Source organism: Atractosteus spatula, chromosome 8 (genome assembly GCF_055471065.1).
Source record: "Atractosteus spatula isolate fAtrSpa1 chromosome 8, fAtrSpa1.hap1, whole genome shotgun sequence".
NCBI classification, from domain to species: Eukaryota; Metazoa; Chordata; class Actinopteri; order Semionotiformes; family Lepisosteidae; genus Atractosteus; species Atractosteus spatula.
The window spans coordinates 45,093,978-45,113,661 of NC_142713.1; the positions used below are offsets into that span (position 1 = coordinate 45,093,978).

At 39.3% G+C, this 19,684-nt stretch overlaps 1 protein-coding gene across 1 annotated transcript in view; it reads right to left on the reverse strand.

The window, feature by feature from the left end:
* Nucleotides 1–1,479: 1,479 nt before the first annotated feature.
* nampt1 (nicotinamide phosphoribosyltransferase 1) overlaps nt 1,480–19,684 on the reverse strand; it is a 32,127-nt gene continuing 13,922 nt past the window's right edge. Inside the window, exons 5-11 of the mRNA XM_088923392.1 lie at nt 10,190–10,348; nt 9,546–9,682; nt 8,283–8,508; nt 7,706–7,825; nt 6,484–6,624; nt 5,790–5,924; nt 1,480–4,174 (exon numbers count right to left, since the gene is read on the reverse strand). Coding sequence (XP_088779518.1) covers nt 4,061–4,174; nt 5,790–5,924; nt 6,484–6,624; nt 7,706–7,825; nt 8,283–8,508; nt 9,546–9,682; nt 10,190–10,348 — 1,032 coding nt within the window. The 3' untranslated portion in view covers nt 1,480–4,060. The remainder of the gene's footprint in view (nt 4,175–5,789; nt 5,925–6,483; nt 6,625–7,705; nt 7,826–8,282; nt 8,509–9,545; nt 9,683–10,189; nt 10,349–19,684) is intronic.

The window sequence follows — 19,684 nt, forward strand, 5'->3', positions numbered from 1 at the left end:
CCTCTATGTTCTTGTAGTGCTTAATGTTAAGTAATCCATCCAATGTATCTTTGTTTGGTCATCAAAAGAGTGTCATTAGCTTTGCAAGTAAAAGTTGCAATAATTTTGCAATACTGTCACATGAAAGATTATCAATAAAATTACCTTAAAAGCATCTATTACCACCGTCTTAAGTTCTAACAGTCATTTTAAATATCAACCCCTATGTTGCCTCAGTGACTATTGAGTTTCTTCTTCACCTTTAATGCAAACAGGAGGCATTCAGGAAAAGATGCGAGTGGATTCTGTGTGTACAGATAAGGTGTAAAAGCTCACACCAAGGTTATATAATTAGCATGGTACGTATATAGGCTAGTATTTCATTATCTATCCAGATACTCAGTAGTAGATACGTTTAAATCAGTTGGTCTGTAATAAAATTACTGTAGTAAAGTATTTTTGTGGAAAGGGTAGACGCAGTCACAATGCTATTCATAAGATAAGATAAGGTGGGTAGCTGCATCAGCATGCATAGGCTGCAAAGGAACAATAGGTTTATTCCATGCTGAAAAGAGAAGAACACACAACGTTTTGGCCGTGGAGCCTTCTTCAAGTGTCTGACACCTGAATACAAAGAAACGTTGTGTTTTCTTTCTTCTCTTTTCAGTATGGAATAAACCTAGTACTCACAAAGGAACAAGTAATAGGTTTATTCCATGCTGAAAAAAAGAAGAAAGAGAACACGTTTCGGCTGTGGAGCCTTCTTCAGGTGTGAGAGAGACAAGGCAGTAGGCAAAGGTAAAGTAGCGGGAGAACAAAGGCTGGGAGGGAGGAGGAGTGAGAGGCGGGAGCAGGGGACAGAAAGAGAGGCCAATCAAGAGGTGTGAAGTCAGAAGAGGTGTAGAGAGGTGTGAAATGAAACTTCCAATGAATGGAGAAAATGTAAAAGAACAGTAGTCTGTCATTAAGAGAAGGGAGAATGTGTGATCCTAGCTGCAGAATAATTTTGGTTTCGGTAGTCTTTCTGATGTATGAGTTCGGAAAACCGTCTTTGAGAACACAGACGGAGAGATTAGAGTGGTCATGGCTTTTCATTCAAGATATTACTGTCTGCATAGAAATGCAAGATAGGAATTTTACATTTCAGTTGCATCTCAACACATTTTTCAAAATGTCCTATTAAGAACAATAATTTATAATACTACAAATGTAAATATAGAGGAATGCCTTTAGGATTATACAGTATCTCACCCTTCTTCTGTTGAGCCCTGACTTTAATCCAAATACACCAATGTGGAATGGATTCAAATGCAGGTTAAAAGGTTGAAAAAATTAACCTTGAAATCAGGACCAAGTCTAGAGTAGTTTGTAGGAAGTTCACACTTGCTATTATTAGAACTCTCTCACAGCAAGTGGGTGGAAACAATATACTAAATTTTATCCATGACATATTTACCCAACAAATACATTATTAATAAAATGAATCACCCCACATTTTAATTTCAGCAGAATATTGTATATTTGCATCCAAGAGACATTTGGGAAATTTGTTTTCTACATTTCAAAAAGAAAAACCTTTAAGTTTCAATTTCTGCAAAAAAATATTGATTCCTTAAAAATTAATTCATTCCCTTTTCCAAAAGACATCCTCGGACAGAAAATTGGGAAATGGTATAATTAAACTAATTTTGTTTCCCATTTCAGTTTCCTGAAATCCCATCCACATCTAGGATACGTTTTCTTTCCAAAAAATACCAACCTCTGATGGCAGTTGGGAAAGAGAATGCAATCAATTTTACAATTAAAAACAAAAACATTTCAGCAAATAGATACGGTGGTCACATAATATCTTAACAATATAGCCACAGCATGTTATACAAAATTGTAAGGGGGAAAAACTTGGAAACAACACACAGGTACATAAAACAAAACTCTTTACAAGCATTGAAAACCAAAATATTCCTCCAGCATTCATACAGTAGTGTACACTCACTCAAAGCTCAATAGCAGACCAAACAGAAAAACAGGCAAGGGGAAAATCGACAGATTACCCCTTGGTATAAAATGGGGTTATTCCGATTTAAACAGATTTTACACAATCATTACATCTTTCTTGAATCCCGTACAACAGATTTCTTCTCGAAGAGGAAAAACTGTTGGTTGTAAGTGAAAGGGCAGTTTGGCCACACCACCTTGCAAGAAGTGAGAGAATCCATGTTCTCAAAGCTTTTGCGAGATTGTTTATGATACACTTTTCATAGACGTCGGTGTATCGCGATACATTATACTCCAGTTTTTCATGATTGTACTGATTTTAAATAAAATTGCAGATGCGGAAAATTATAGTCCATCGCCATGACTGTGGTTATTTAAAAAAATGCAGACCTTCAGTTTTGATTCCTATTTCTCTATGATTCCTATTAAACATACACGTTACAGTCGAAACAAAACCAGCAGATCTACTTCACTAAATCAACTATCTTGAACATTATGACTCTCATAATTATTTACATTGTGACTGTAAATGATGCTAAGATAAAATGTTATCTACGAAAATATATAATCCGACTAATCAGAAAACCTTTATCTAACATACTTTACAGGATCTAAATAATTTTAAATTACATATCAACCTTCCCCAGCTCAGTGACTAAATTGGTTATATAATTTAATTAGCCTGTGGTGATTAAAAAAAAAACAAGAAAAGATGCAACTGAATTACGGAAGTCCGCTGAGTTCTTTTGGTGCCACCATGAGGATCGGAGAGAAATCATGCAGTAGCTAAAATGACCCTCTGCTGTTTAATCATAAAGAACTGAGCTAGATTTTCTCAGGAAAAGGTGGTTCACAAAATTGGTTGACATATTTCAGAAACATCACCTGAAATACACACTGCTTTGCCCTTGAGCTCAAACCAGTGGTGTATTGTTTAGTGGCGATTCCTGAATAACTACATGATTTTGAACCACTTCTGTGAGGATCTGGAAATGCTATTTGCAAGTTTACTGAACAGAGATGAGCCTTCCACTAACATCGCGATACGGACCAAATCGAGGTTTGTGTATATTCACGGTTGCAGCATTGAATGCATCATGAATACTGTGATACTGGCCTACTGCCTCATTCTTTACACACACATTCACTGCCGCAATTTTCAAACTATTTACCCTTTGTTTCATAAAAAAATCATTTCTCTAAAATTTCATCCAATGCTATTGTATCAAAATTATAAAATTACGTTCTTGTAAAATTATTCCAGTTTATTTTCCATGATTTAGTAAAACTGTGGCATATAATCGTTTTTCTAATAAAATAAAAGTTAAAATGTATTACTGAATATATCTGTACTACACAAAATGAAATAGTTTTAAAGACCGGTTACATTTATTTCCTTCTTATGCGCTACGTCTTTTGGAAAAGATCCTGACGTCACCAACACGTGAACTGTTGGGCTTCTACGTAATAGGCCATATCAAGGCCATTATTTGGCATCTGCAACACAAAACAGCTCCATTTTGTAAAGTTAAAAGGCAAACCGTCTGGAAAAATAAAAGGTAACAAAAATAAAAAGTGCTTTATTCCCCAATCAAATAGGTCATTTGTATAAACTATTGTTAAAACACGTCAGTGACAAGTACTAAACTGTCAGCATACACTACCTTCACACTCAGCAACATTTAACAGATATCTTTAGGTTCTACAGCTTTTTTAGAAACTTGCATAAATGTACATTTGCCATTTGTTTTCCGTTTTCTTTCAAAGGAGTATAGTTGAAAGGTTTGAGTGTATATACAGTATAAATGCGATTTATTTGTGGTCATATTGTGTTAACGTTTGTATCCCCATTAGTAACAGTACAACAAAACGTGGATTCTGAACTTTACAAGACAATCCAGATTTGTACACAAATCCCAGTTACACTCCACGCTTTAAAAAAAAAAAAAGCTCTCTTACACCACCCAGGGTTCTTTCGCGTTACAATCTCCTTCACTTGGATACAGGCGACCGAGCTCGTATGAGGGAGAGCGTGACGGAAGCCATTTTCTCAGCCCACTGCCCTGGGATGGGTGCGGAATGATATTCAGTGAAGAAGCTCCTCTAGCTCGGAATCCTTCAACTTGGCATTTTCCCTCACTTCATCAAACGTGTACGTCTTGAGTATCTTGCCATTTTTGAAAACCGTATGAAGCAGATCCTATGGAAAAAAAGAGAGGGAGAGTTCAAAATCTACCTACAGAAACATGGTGTTTACATGATGTGTAGCAGCAATGCTTTTAGATAACAGAGAATGGAGTATTGCCGTAAAAATTTTAATGAGGCCTCGCTCTGTGGCCTTGGCTACAGAACAGTCTTATTGGATTCTAGTGTGCTAAGATGAGCCTTCTCGATAAGCAAGACATCCTAGGACAGTGACAAGAATCAGGACCAGTTCTCCCCATGATGGACATCCACCAATGGGCACTTCAATTGTCAACAAACAGAGACAAGCCCATCTGGACACTGATTCCAAACTGATTCCGTTCACGGTCAAAACATCCAACAGAGGACCAACCAATCAGATATCTGAAGGGTGTGGAAACCCACCCCACCACAACCAATCAACAACTGTAATTTTTCAGGTTAAAAGACACTACCCTACTGCCCTCTTGGCTTCTCGCCACTCAATCAAACCCTGGCCAGTTGACAACCATGTGACTGCCACCACCGTTGTCTGAGACCTGAACTGAGAGCCCGTACTCTTCTCCAGGACCTGCCTGTAGCAAGACCCTGTGACTGACTAGCCAGCCATAAGTCCCCTTGATCACTGGAGTCAATATGGCTGCACTTTCGTTGACACAGCTGAATATCAATATTAAAAAGTAGCCGCTATGTTGGGAGCAAAATGGGCTTCTCCTCACCAGTGACTCACTGGGACCAGAGTCCACTTCGTGTACAAACCTTAGACTTTAGCTCAGCTGAACGCTAACCAGGAGGACCTCAGCAAGCGAACTGACTGTCAGCCCCAGATGCGTAACAATGTACATTGCTAACATCTTTAGCCTGGATTCTGTTTGGATTCCAGATGTCTCATTTCACTGCCGTTTTACGTTCTTTGTCAAAACTGAACTGTTTTGTTTCAAGGGTTTTTAAGATTCCTGGTGCTCTCTCTATGAGATAGATTTTTACGTCTTTCCATTTTCACATCTTTTCACACAGCCTCAACTAAACTTTAAGCCTAATTTCAGAAGCAAAATACAATGCAATAAACTAAAATTGGGTACTGAACTTACTGAATTAGGACTTTCTACATTAGTTTAAATGGACTTGCACAGGCTAAGCTGCAAATCACAGTTAAAATCACTTAAAATCTAGAATGCATGCCACCAGACAGTCCATTTCTTTAAAAAAGGCAAGAAATGAACAATTAGAAAACAAATTAAATTTTACACGAGCCCTACATTTTACTGTACATCAAGCATTTTCTTGTTAGTTCCCACAGAACTAATGAGAAAGAAGAAATGAATTAATCAAAGCCCATTTAGAGTGCATACCAACAATTCAAGAAATCTACAGCGACAGCAGAGCAAATACAGCAGCAGCCATTACAACAGAGCAGAAATAACAGGCCTCAGATTCTGTGAACAACTGAGAGGGCTGACTTCTATAGTTATTTATTAAAACAAATTTGACAAACTATAAATATAACATGAGGCAGGAATACAGTAATTAGATAAAATTATAATCTGAACATCTACCCAGTGATTATTCCCATTTCCTTTCAAGAGAACCAGATATACAAGTGGAAAAACACAATAATATCATGAACATACCGCTCCATATTCTTCCAGATCCCCCTTGCCTTCCTCTAAGGTAACAAATTCTCCATTCGGCTTTTTGTGAAGGGACAGACGACCTTTCTTCGACCTTTTGTTAGGATCTGCCACGGGATCCTTGAACACATTTACCTGCAAACAAACACAATGTCTTATTACAGCATAATGGTGTTTTTGTCCATATACTACAGCACTGTGTGTAGGACAACACAGTTCTGCTTAACACATTGCTTACTGTGAAATGCTTAGAAATAGTTCATGGGTGTGATTAAATAAGTGGGTCACAAAACCTCCCTGCACAACCTAACAGCCAGAAGCTCTTGAAGGTAGTTAAGAATATAGGACCATATAGAATATAGAAGGCCATGAACAGAACTCTCATGAGCTGATGTGAAAAGGCCAAACTCATCACATTCCATTAAAACCATTTGTTAGGTATGCACTGCACTCATCCAATAAAATAAAAATATATGCTGTGCCAACCCTTAAAAAGGTCATTACATGCAAGAAGATCCTTACATTTTTGTATTTGTTTTTCAAATTTAAAAAAAGACCTTTCAGGTGTGTGCCTCCTTTCAATGATAAAAGGAATGAAACAAATAGATACAGGAAGTCACCCAGCAAAACACATATAATCACAAGTATGTACGATAAGAACAATAACTTAAGAGAACAAACAGATTTTACTTACACCTAAACCATTAGTGACCACATAACTGCACTTAAAAGAACAGTTCAGAAGGTCTCTGGTTAACTTCTGCAGCAACGCTCCTCCAGATCCAAAAGAGATGTTTTCAATACTCCACCTGTGTTGTTTCATTCCTTCCACAATCTGAGAAGAAAGAAATAAATAATCTTTGAGACACACGTCAGTCACTTTACAGGTCCTCAAAGCACCCTAACCAACATCATGAGAGGTGATCATTCTGGAAAACCTATAAAATTAGAAGTAAAACAAAAAATAAAAGCAAAAAGAACAACCAACAGATGAACACCACTATAAGGAAAAAGCAAATAATGTCACAAAGAAAGAAATGCTATTTAACAAAGCATTAAAGTGATACTGCAAACACGAGGCAAAGGCCATGTGGTCAGACAAGAAAGACACAACTGACACTTTTTGGTCAAAATTAAAGAGTTACATCTCACGGAAACCCATCCCTACTGTCAAACAAGGCTGAGGCAGCGCTATGTTACAGCTCTGCTTCTCATCAGCAGGGACTGGGAAGATTTTGATTGGAACATAGATAAAGCAAAATAATTGGACTTGACTCCTATTGAAAAGCTGTGAAAATACTTAAAAGCTGCTGTTCATAAGTAATTCCCAAGTAACATGCGAGAGCCTGAGCAAATGTGCCATAAAGAATGGGCAAAAATCATACTCAACCGGTGTGAAAATGTGTTACTTTCTCAAGAAGACTTACAACTGTAATTGCCACCAATGTTGCTTTCATCAAATATTAATATTTGGGATCTGAATACTTGTGCAATCAATACACTTCCATTTTTTCTCTTTAGTTTTTGCTTTTATCAACTGTAACTTATCTTCCCTTTAGAAATCTTCAGTCTGAGCTTTCCAGATTGAATAAAATGTTATGTTTAAAAATATGTGCGCATTATTTTGGCATTTTAGAACAGTGGGACACCAGAGGAAAGGTCTGAATACTTTTGCAAGGCTACGTGCATACCAGTTTTGAAAGGTACCATGTACACTGTGTCATAGGGTAATGTGTGACATATCTAAAAACAAAATAAACTAAACTGTAAAATCACCTGGAATAGATACAAAAAGATGAGCATGTATGTAAAGGCCTTTAATCATGTCTGAAAAAGAGCAAGAGAACATCCCACAACAGCAAATCAGAAAATGCTAACAAACTCAAAGCAATAAATAAACAAAACAGCCCACACACCTCCTGTAAAGTATTAATGTCCACTCCGTCTCCTTGGATAACCCTGATATAGGGAGGCAGCACCTTAAAACCTTTGCTGTTTTCCACAGGCAGAAATTTCTTTCCCAGAATCTCCAGGACCTGGTTTAAAGAGCACAACAATAAGCCCAAGAAAGTCTGCAGAGCTTAAAGGAGTCATAATTAACTGGTTTACTGCCATGCTACGTCCATCAAATCCTCTGCATAACTGTGGACCAGCATAGTGTGCTCCAGGGTGCGTGTATCAAAATGCAGAAACAATCCTGTTTAACAATTATCTTGACTGGATATGATACATACAGGAATACATACAGAAAACTGTAACTAGTACTAGTGTCTGCAATCAAAACTACTGGGACGTCTGCAAGACCATAGCAAGCACAGTATTTAAAAAACACTGAAGAATCCAGAAAAGAAATTTAGTATAGACTCACAACACAGTGATACAGTATTAATCTCAGGAATGTAAGGACATTATTTAGGGTGTTAATGTACTACAGGAGATACAGTGTGTGTTTAAGTGTCAGTGAAATGCAATGCAAGGCAGGATGTGGTTCACCTTTAATACAGTGTCCAGGGGGTTTCCAGAATCCGGCCTGACGACAAGAGGAGCGTCTGCACTCCGAGACTCAATTAAACTCCGCAGATCTTCTCCCCAGATTTTCTCACAGGCGTTGTAAATGTCATAGCTGTCACTGACAATCGATACTGGCACAGAAGGGAACTGCTTCACAATGTGCTCAAATGCATCTTTCTCATGATCTTTCCCCCAGGCTGTGATAGTGCTACAAAAAAAGTCAGGTTTAGACATTTGAACATTTGAAATTTCTCCTTGCTACCTATGAGCAAAATGGTCAATGGCTGATATTCATGGAACCTTACGCCTTAAAATAGTGAACTAAACATACAATGTGAAATGAAAACACCACACAGATCACATTCCAGTAATCTGGACTAGAACTTCAATGGTTAATACTAAGTCACACAATAACCGTTTGCACCATCACTTAGAAATTGTTACAGACTGTTCATACTGTACATGTTCACTTGATTTGCTGGTACACAGAACACTGAAAGGAATTCAGACTCCACCAACCACTTCCTTTTGTTTCAGCATGAGAACAGAAATAAATGCAAAAGATTAGCTGCAATAACGCTTAAGAGTTTAATAAATACCTAACTGCCTCCACATCCCGGCTAAACGTGGTGAGGCAATTTGCGCAGTGAGCTCAATTTGTGATATAGTTAAGGATGCTCTAAAAACAGAACCCCTTCAGCTTAACGTTCCTAGTCACAATTAAAAATTCAAATTTGAGTGTACTTGCGTGAAGAGTGTCACTCTGTCTCTAGGGACAGCAGAGAAATTGTGCTACACCGAGAGACCCAGTGTCCCGACACAGGAGAATTCAACACGTTTCAAGGGATGATATCACCTCCCTTAGCAGGCTCAGTACCAATGAGCTGTGTTACTTTCTCCTCCTTCCCCCTCTAAATTCTTCCTTCTCCTCTGCAGCAACCTAAGGGACTAAACCACATCAGGCTCTTCAACCCTAGTCACAGCACCAATGTAACAGGTGCAGATCTGCTCCCATTGGGATTCAATCCCGGCTGCTCACAAGCAACCCTAACCTGACAGCAACGTAGCGCTGCTCCCCAGACAGTGAAGACAGTCCCAACACATCGCATGACAGGGTCTCTTGCCACAGAAGTATTCAACACTACATGGCTTCAAAGACAGTGATGTCGCCTTCGATAACGAGCTCGTACCGATGAGCTCCATTTAACCAAAACAGCGCAAAAGCCTGGAAAAAAACAGTATTACCTGTGTTCTGCTGCGGGCACTGAGAATCCCGGCACTGGATCCTTCGTCCCGTAATACTTCTTTATGACGCCAATCCCAGCCACCGTGTCTGTTCCTTTGAAGTTCACCAAGTGAGCGGATGCCCCAATTCCAGCCGTCTGAAAAGCAATTTAGTGATAGAGTCAACTATAAGGTAGAGTAAAAAAAAGTTTTCCAAAACTCTACGATTGTTATATCCCCTTATAAAATAAAACTTTTTTTTGCTCATATTATATATTGTATAATATAATAGATTTCCATAACTTATTCTGGATAATTGTTCCAAAAATAAGAAGCAAGAAACCAAAACTGCCTCCTAAACCCTTTCTACATTTCTTTAAATGGAGTAGCATATCTTGCCTTCCCAATTTAACACTGACACTGGGAAAATTGGTTTCATTGGGCAAATAACTGGAGAGCTCTCACAGCAAACTGCATTCCACCACACAAGTAAGCTGACTTTTAAAGAGTAATTCAGGGGCACAAGTGATTTGCATTCCACACAGAGGAATTACTATCTGGAGAAATCTGCAACTGTTTCTCAAGTGATGTGTCAGAGCGTGGTTTTAAAGCTGAGGGTCAGAGATCAAAGAGAACAGCAGCAACAATAACCCATAGCAGTTTACCTCCTGTGATGAGACGCCCCTGTAGCCGAAGTCATGCAGCTTGTACTCCAAGCCCTCCAAGTTCCCCGAAGTTTCCATCAAGTACTTTGCCAAAATCTTCTTCTGTTCCCTGGAGTTGGTGGCAACAGTGATGGGGTACCAAATCTGGACGAGTATAGTCTACACATTAAAACAAAAATAAAAGATCAAAAGCTTCATCTCAGAAACAATGGTACTCTTCTATATCACTATGCAAAAGATTTGCATGAAAAAAATCTTCAAAACTCAGGATTTACCTGGGTAGCATTACTTTTGATTCTGCATAAACTCCTTTACAGTATAGTGTAGTAAGCTGGAAGTAAATTAAAACAAATTAAAATAATGCAATATTTTTAATAATCATTATGAATCTTTTCAGCACAATTTTCTGTATATGCAGAATTATCTTAAAAGTGAGGTCAAATATATGATAGACAAGCTGTTGCATTAATAGAATCAGGCAGAAACAGCTGATAAGTCTTATCCCAATAAGTGTGGGACATCACTAGTGCAAGTTATCCAATTGCTTCACTGCTGCAAACCAAACCTGCTCTTTGAAAAGGAATCAGGGACTGTAAACTTCACAGTATGCACAATATTTGAATCCTGTGAAAGGATCCAAATTCCCTGCAACTTATTGTTGATGCAATAAAGTACTGAACTCAGGATAATCGCCATAGTCAATACAGTCATAGTCATAATTTCCACTAACTTTCCATCAGTCTTGAACAAGAAATAAAGTTTCTGTGTCTTACATCATTGTATTATATCACCATTCATCCATTTTCTAACTGCCTCTTCCAATTCTGGGTCGTGGGGGAGCCAGACTCGGCAAGCAACGGGTGCAAGGCAGGATACACCCTGGACAGGATGCCAGTCCATCACAGGGCACAGAAGCCAATTAATCTACCTAATTCCTAATTCAGGGTGGCGGGGGAGTCTAAGCCTATTTCGGCACGCAACAGGCACAAGGCAGGACACACCCTGGATGGGAAGCCAGTCCGTTACAGGGTAGACAGATGGGAACACAAAAACGCACACACTCGCACCAGGGCCAATTTTCCCAGAAGCCAATTAACCTACCAGCATGTCTTTGGACTGTGGTAGGAAACCGGAGCACCCGGAGGAAACCCAAGTAAACACGGGGAGAACCTACCAACTCGCTGCGAGGCAGCAATGCTAATCACTGTGCCACCATGCCACCCTAAGGTAGAACATGTAAAAGATTATTAATTTAATCAATAAGTACTTCATATCGTGCAATAATGGCAGCCTGGTTTCAGAAGTGCCACATGCCATCATGTGTGTCATGATGCAACGAGCCGAGCACTGCATCTCGTGAGGCACACACTCTTCCATGAAGAGTGAAATCAACATCGTGGCTCACTGCACAATTTCTAACAGGGCACACAAAACACCACAAACCATAAAATCCCACAAAACCGATTCAGACAAGTCATTGCCAGTACAACTGTAGCTGTGGTATAAGCAGATTTCCTTCTGCCTTCGGTAAACACAACCCAAGACCAAGAATCAGGCTGATATGACAACTACTGTTTGAACTGGATTGGATATATGAAAGGTGTGGAATAGTAAACACACAGAAATGGCTGTTTGGCTAACACAGAGTAAGGTGCTTTCCTTGAATTTAGATATGGTGTGAACATATTTGCTCTATTGGAGGGCAAATACATTATAATAAATAAGAGTTTACTATTCCTTTACATAACTGTGTCAGTTTCAGCCTTTAGTTGGCTTTAGTAAGATCCAAGATAAGCACAGACTAAATGTATATAAATGACATCATTCTTTAAAGCTATTTAATTCACAGAAGTGGATACCACTAAAAAGCTTGATTTAATCCGAGGGTCAGTAAATGAATTACACATCAACGCTTTCACAAAGCAGTCTTCTAAATTCAACACTGTGAGCACTCTAAGTACAGTATATAATTACTCTGCATAAGTTTGAACTTACTATTTGAGTAACAAATTAAAAACAAGGAATTCCTGACACAGACTGGAAATCACCACTCAGTTCATCGTGTTATAACCTACTGACCTATGCACTTCATTAAACAAAGATGATGGCCTGCTCAAGAGCTTCAGTAAATGACCGTGGGCAGCTTCCTTCTTGAAGAATGTTTACCACCAAAACATTTAAGTTACACCGGCTCACGTGCACACAGTGGAAATACAGGGCCGATATCACAGGGTTCATGAATCTCCAAGACACCATCTGGTTCCAGGCACAACTTCACACCAGTTCTTGTGCCCTTTCCCCCTGTGACACAGGCAGCCGCGCGACACATTCTGTAGAACTTGTTTCAGCGATATTTTTTCTTAGGCTGTCTGCACTCACGAAGGTAAAACAGTCCAATGCTAATTTCTACTACAAGCCATTGTTAGGTGCTGTAGATACAGTACTGTTTCTATTCCACATGCACCTCGCCAGCAATATACACATTTCTAGTAGCCATTTCTGCTTTGTTCCTAAAACACACATCACCAATAATGAAAAAGAAATTCCTCATTCCTCTTGTGCAGGATACTCCATCTAATTAAACTTGTGGGTTGCGTGAAAGAAATAAAGAAAAAGATGTGGCTTCCATGATGTGGTTTAAGCTTTTTATGCAAAAAATAAAATTATTTGTTCATAACAAATGCATTATGGTACAAACCAAAGTAATTTTTCATTATCCAAATATGACAGTAAAGAATGTAATACAATCTGTTCTTCTCTATACTGAAGGATAGCCAGATTCATCCCTAATTAAAATATTGTTAAATAAACTGATATCAAGTAATAGAGAGATGTATGGTTTGTTTCCCCTCATTCCAAATGTGGAGAGTACAGTCCTCTTAAATTTGAACTGAGACCAAGCTATTTGCAAGTGACAGAATGATAGTTACTTGAACGGGCAAGAGAGTGTAGAAAGACCAGTGTTATTTTCCTTGCTTGTGTGTGTTGTTTCAATATAAAGTTTCTTAGATTCAGGAAAGGAATAAAATCCTTTGGTGAAAGACAATAGCCTATATAATTCAAACAATAACTTCACACTTAAATTAAAATTGTAGAATTTTCAGTGTTCAGTGGTTTCTTGCCAAAATGTTTTTGTGTATATTCTGAATATATTTTATGACTAGAATTTATTACAAGGTGTAAAGGAACAAGTAAAGGTTTATTCCATGCTGAAACGAGAAGAAAGGAAACACAATGTTTCGGCTGTAGAGCCTTCTTCAGGTGTGTAACTACTAAATGTAATGTAGTCACACTGTACACTGCAGTTCTAATTTCCTTATTTCTACACACTCATCTATTTAACATTATTAATACAGGGCAATCTCTCCGTGTGTTGTTATTTCTCATTAAATTATCCTAATCACACCTTTATTCCTTGGTGTTGTAGTTTTATTTAGTAAATGCAAAGTCCCCATGCCAAACAACAGCTTCTGGGCTGGTTGTGTTTAGGGTGTGCAGTCCTCCACCGAGTCTGTGGCTTGCGCAGTTCTATAGGATGTGCTCCATGGTTTGCTCCATCCCACAGGAAGAAAATGAGACTGCACTGATCTCCCATAATACAGAGGTCGCCAAGACATGGACCATGACTAATCCTAAAGCAGTTTAGAGTGGACTACTCTTTTCTTGGAACCTGAAAGCCGAAAGGTGGGTGGGTAGAGCAAGATGCTTGGTTTGTTAAATACAGTTATTCCCATTCTTGAGCCCAGGCAGCATCTGCACTGAAGTCCTGTTGGGAAGGGGTTTTCCAGATTGGCTTTTTTGAAGGCAGACATGTCTTTGGTGGATTAAATATGTCCTTGTGTAGTGATAGGTGGGGGGACATTTTGGATGTTTTTGGCACATTTTGTGGGTGATCCCGAGTTGTTGGATGTGTGGAATGATGTTTCCCAGGATAAGGAGCCATGGAAGTGAGGTGCTGCTCAGGGTTCCAGTGATGATGTGTATGTTGGCATTCAGCTGGGTGTCTACTCTGTGAGTCTGTGGTGATCCTGTCCAGGCAGGGGCACAGTATTCTACTGCTGAGAAAGGCAGTGCAAGGGCTGAGGTCTGGGGACAGTAGTGGCAGTGCCCCATGTTGTAAGAGCAAGTTTGAGGACCAGATTGTTCCTTGTTTTGACTTTGGCTAATGTTGTCTTTCAGTACTCCTAGAAGGTAAGCATCCTGTCTAGGGTCACTCCAAGGTATGCTGGAGTACAATGGTGCTGCAATGTCCGATTGTTCATCTGAATGTTGAGCTATTTTGTAGCTTTTGCATTGTGGAGGCAAACTAGACAAGATACTGTTTTTGAGGGGCCTGGGTTTGAGTCACCATGTGTTGCAGCACTGTTCAAGTTTTGATATGTCCTTATTTAGGACCTGGTCCAAGATATCAAAATTGTGGGCTTCTGTTGCCAGACAAATGTCATCGCTATATATAAACTTTTGGGATGTGGTTTTTGGCAGGTCATTTATGCACAGATGAAACAGTGTGGGACCCATTACTGATTCCTGAGGGAGCCCATTTTGTCGGCCATGTCCATGTACTTGCTGCCGAGATGAACTCTGAATTGTCTCATGCTCAGCAGGGTTTAGATTATTTTGGTTGCCCAGTATAGAGGGCCACAGATCGCTTCAGTAGAAGTAACAGGCTGTGCCATGGGCAGCCGTGAGGTCAAGGAACACAGCGCCTGTCTTTAGGTTTTTCTGAAAGCCATTTTCATTAAGGTGTTGAGGGCAGCAATCCTTACAGAAAGCAGCCTGGTCCACACTGAGGTCTTCTTCTACAACTGGTGTTATGTATTGGAGCATGAGGCGCTCAAGGATATTGTAGGAAACTGGGTGATAGTGGACTACTTCCTTTACATTTTAAGCACACTTCATCAACTTAGATGCCAGTGAAGATACTATAGTGTATAGAATGTCACCACTGTTTTAAGACAAATATCCCCTTCTGCTTTTAACTCATCAAAACTACGCCCCCCCCGTTTGACTCAGTGTAGTATTGTATCTAGAAGGATACAATATGAAAAATGTATACAAAAACCAACACAAATCAAACTATTGCACATCTAGTCTTTCCATTTTGTTATAAACGGACCAAAGAACTGCAATATGTCACAGCTGTTTTTAGCTCCAACTAATAATTGACTGGAATAGCTCACGCCAGCTTTTTAGGCACTTTGAGACTCTGCACATGATACCAGAATATTTTTAGAATATTAAAACTAGAATAGGCTCTTTTGGTGTATAAAGCAAATTCTTTGTTTATTTCTGATCATGTCCTCGACTGTCAGACCAGTTCACAGATGCGTCGTGCTCAAAACGGACAAGCTATCCCCTCGTGTTCAGTGCACTTGGGAATGACAACAGCTATTTTTTCCCAGAATGTGGAGCCGTGAGAAACATCCTGAAATAGTTCATGGCAGCCCTGGCGCTCACATGCTCTTAACGCCAGTGTCAGTGTTATACTTGCATGTGATCTTTTCAATACGAAGCTTTTTGCTTGACTGCAATGTCCACATCATATGACACTGGAATCAGGGCACCGCAATGTCAACCTGGCTCCTAGTCTTCAGGCGCGCTGAACTGCAAGTGTGCAGAACTGCTCACCTTGGGCACGACAGATATGACAAATCAGAATGATTATTTCAAGGCTGTGAAGCCCATCGCACACAGATATGCTGGCCCTGAATGGTTATTTGAAAGCTCATTCACAAAGCATATTCATGTAGTTATAAAGCCCTTCCGCAAGCCAGGCTCTGCCAATAAGAGTGTCACAGTTTAAGAGTGCTAGGACTGTTATAGCCACATGTGTAGCCCGTCAGGAATTCTTGACAACCCGTGGCATCGCATACAGTTCCAGGACGTAACCGAGCACCCACGTCCTTGTCGCCACAAAGCGAGCTATTCACGCAATCCTGGTTCATGCCAGTTTATTCCACTATTGTAGTTACAGAATTATTGAAAGAAACTAGAGATGAACTGAAGACAAGGACATCACATGCCCCGGTTTCTCCACAATTTTAAATGTACACTCACATAAGGTGTTAAACCACACCAGCTTTAAAGCACAGCTAGTCCAGAAAAAAAGAAATCTAAGAAGATAAGAATGTTTATAAGTGCAGTTTACTAACAACAGGAGGCCCTTCCACCCATCTAGCTCGCTTCGTCTAACTGATCTATGGACCTCTTCCTTCCTATCATTTCTTACAGAAGCAATGGCATCGGATTTGGCAATGTGATTAGGTAATGTGTTCCACAACATGCCTCCTACTTAACCCTGAGTAAGCAGTGCCTCCTGTTCTCAGTTTTAAGTGCAAGTGTAATTTCAAACTTCCCTCATCCATATTGCCTCCGCAAATTCTACCCACTACACTCTTCATCACTGATCTGCCCAACATGTGCTCCCTTGTGCAGTAACTGCGATACAGAGAGGACACTGTTTGAGAATTCCATGTTTACCTTTTTAAAACAATCATTTTGTCCATGAACAAAGGTCAGTGTAACATCCACTCTATGGTTGAAAAAAGTGCAAGAAGAGTAACGTCTTTAAGCTCGTTGTTGTTGTCGTCGTCGTTGTTGTTAAGAGTCTTCATAAGTTAACTGTCTATCTTTTTTAATCGTATGGTACTGGAAGAGTACTGATAGAGTGATGTTGTTAAAATGTTGTTTATGTATTTTGGTATTGTACTGTTATCCTACTGTATTATTGTCGTACATGTTATATGTTTATAAGCTCTTGATGTGCAGGACAGATTCCCTTAGGGGCAATGAAGGTTAAGAGGTTAAGGTTAATGAATAACGTCTGCCAAACTCAATATTGTACATTCTTGAGAAACACTGATAATTGCACACCTAAAACCCAAGAGGTCACTCTGCCTCATCAGACCTACCTCATCTAAGTCCTTTAACCTTCGACAACAGCTGACATCACTCAAACCAGACTATCATCATCTTCATGACTGCCCTCGTCTGAGACTGATGAATCAAAGCAGATGGAGTAAGAAGGTGCGATCGGCCACTCTTCCCAACAACAAATATCTTCATTTAGGAAGTCTTCACAAATATCATCCTTTAGGATTTTGGGTAAAAACAGTAACAATATTTTATTAAGCTGATACGTCTATTATGTTATTATTTTGTCGTGGTAAGGTGTGCGTTATCTACAAATATGGTCTGGAGTTCTTCTTGAATCTCACCCCTAACTTTGTAAACAGCATAGAAGCTGTGATAAATTTTACAACTAGAATCTCTAAGTTTTTATGATAATTATTAAGTTGATGCAATTATAGAAAGTTTAAAGAAAATTTTAAAAATGGGCTATGAACTACATCTAAAAGAATTTAATAGGTTGAATCAGTGCATCAACACCCACTCTGTGCAATGTACACTGACGGGGGTAACTTAACGGATTTTTATCACTGCACCACATTTAAATGATAACAATTTTTTAGATGATGGGAGCACTTGTTGTAGATTGCTGACTGGCACTAATGTAAGAAAAAGTTCTGCATTGAATTTAGATAATACTAACTAGAGACATTCACCCTTACTGACTTACTGACAATTTCAGTAGATCTGACATATAATATTCATATACTAGCACTTTCTAGTGGCAAATACATTTCCAAAGGTAGATAAGCATGTTGCAGGAGTGAAAGATGTTTTTAAACATGGTCAAAGCAGAAAAATATGATACATATGAGAGAAATGAAATTTAAAGAACGGCTGTGTTCTCCATAGAAAGCTTCTTCCAGAGTCATGTATAAGACGATGGATCACATGATATTTTGCTGCAGATGCCAGGTGCTCTGCTGTGTTGTACATGACAGCTGACAGGTACGAAAGCTCTGCGCCATCTCTGACCCACCTAATGAAGTTGGCTCAGAGCCATGGGAAAAAAAGTGAAGGGGTGCTACTGATACAAGTAAATCACACAGAGCACTACACCTCCTCAGAGTGGGCCTGCCAGTCTTCATCTGCATCAGAGGGGCTTAGGGAAAATAACTCTGGCTATTTAAACTCACTGTAAATGCAGGCGAGAAAAAAAAAGTAAACATCTGGGGAAATAAAGTTTCAGAAAGACTATCTTTGACCACATAAGATGACTTGTTTCCTTGTTCTTCTTTAAGTATTAATACAATTCATAAAATGTTAAATCAGCTCTACTATTCTGCTAAAAAGCGGTCCCACTCCGAGTACTGTATGTATTCTAGTACATCGTGAGCACTTACAAAAGCAAACACTACGCAAAATCTGAAGTCCGTAGCAGGAGATGAAGAGGTTTATACAGTTGACTTTTTTAGAACCCTTCCCCAAAAGAAGTTCGTTAGGCATATCTGCGTTGGACAAACGTAACTCTCTATGCAACCTAGCAAAGTCAGTTAATACCTGTATGCAAACAGCATAACACTCAAATGAACAAACAGCCTTACCTATACTATACCTATACCTATACTATATCTATATAGCTTTAAAAGCTACATAGGGTAATAAAAGATGCATGGTAACCTTTGATTTGCTGAAAGCCAAGGACACTCCTACTTCCACTTAATTTATCCAGAATCTTTATCTTTTCCACTAATATCATAACCTTACACGTTTTGTTCTCTACACTACTACTTTCAGGTGTCTCACATTTTAATGCTCTGTAAAGGTTATAACCAAAACAAAAGTACAAAAAAAAAGTTAAAAAAGATGGATCACAGTAACAGTGTATACCAGGCTGAAAGACAGAGATGACTGTGCCTGTCTCTGGTGTGTTGGAGAGATCCCTGTAAGATTATAGAGTGCTTATACTACCATGTACGAACGTGTTCATACCGCATTTTGAGCTCGACGGATATTTGTTCCCATTGATTTTCTTGCGTGTGATCCATGTTGGAGAAGGCTTTACTACGTAAATAGCAGGCGCATTCAAGATAATTAATAGTAAACTTTATTTTATATAGCACCTTTAAAGGTGGCTTCTCAAAGCCCTTTACAGAATGACAACATCAACAACAATTAAAAATAAACAATAAAAAATACACAAGATAAACCCGATGACACTACGCAGAGGAGACAGTAGATGGTGGTACTAAATACGGCAGGAACAGAGGGGTAAAGAATGGAACCAGTTAAGTAAAAGCTCTTCTAAAGAAGAAGGTTTTGAGTCTGGATTTGAAGGAGTTTAGAGAAGGTGACTCTCTGATATCCTTGGGGAGAGAGTTCCAGAGCTTAAGGGCATAACAGGAGAAGGCCCTGTCACCCATAGAGTGCAGACGGGCTTGGGGGACAGTTAGGAGACCAGAATTAGAGGAGCAAAAGTTGCGAGATGAGGAGTAGGGCAATAACAGATCAGACAGGTACTGAGGTATCAAGCCATCCAGAGCCTTATAGGTGAGCATGAGGATTTTGAAGTTAACACGAAACTTGACAGGAAGCCAGTGCAAGGACTCCAGGATAGGAGTAATGTTATGACTTGGAGTAGACCTG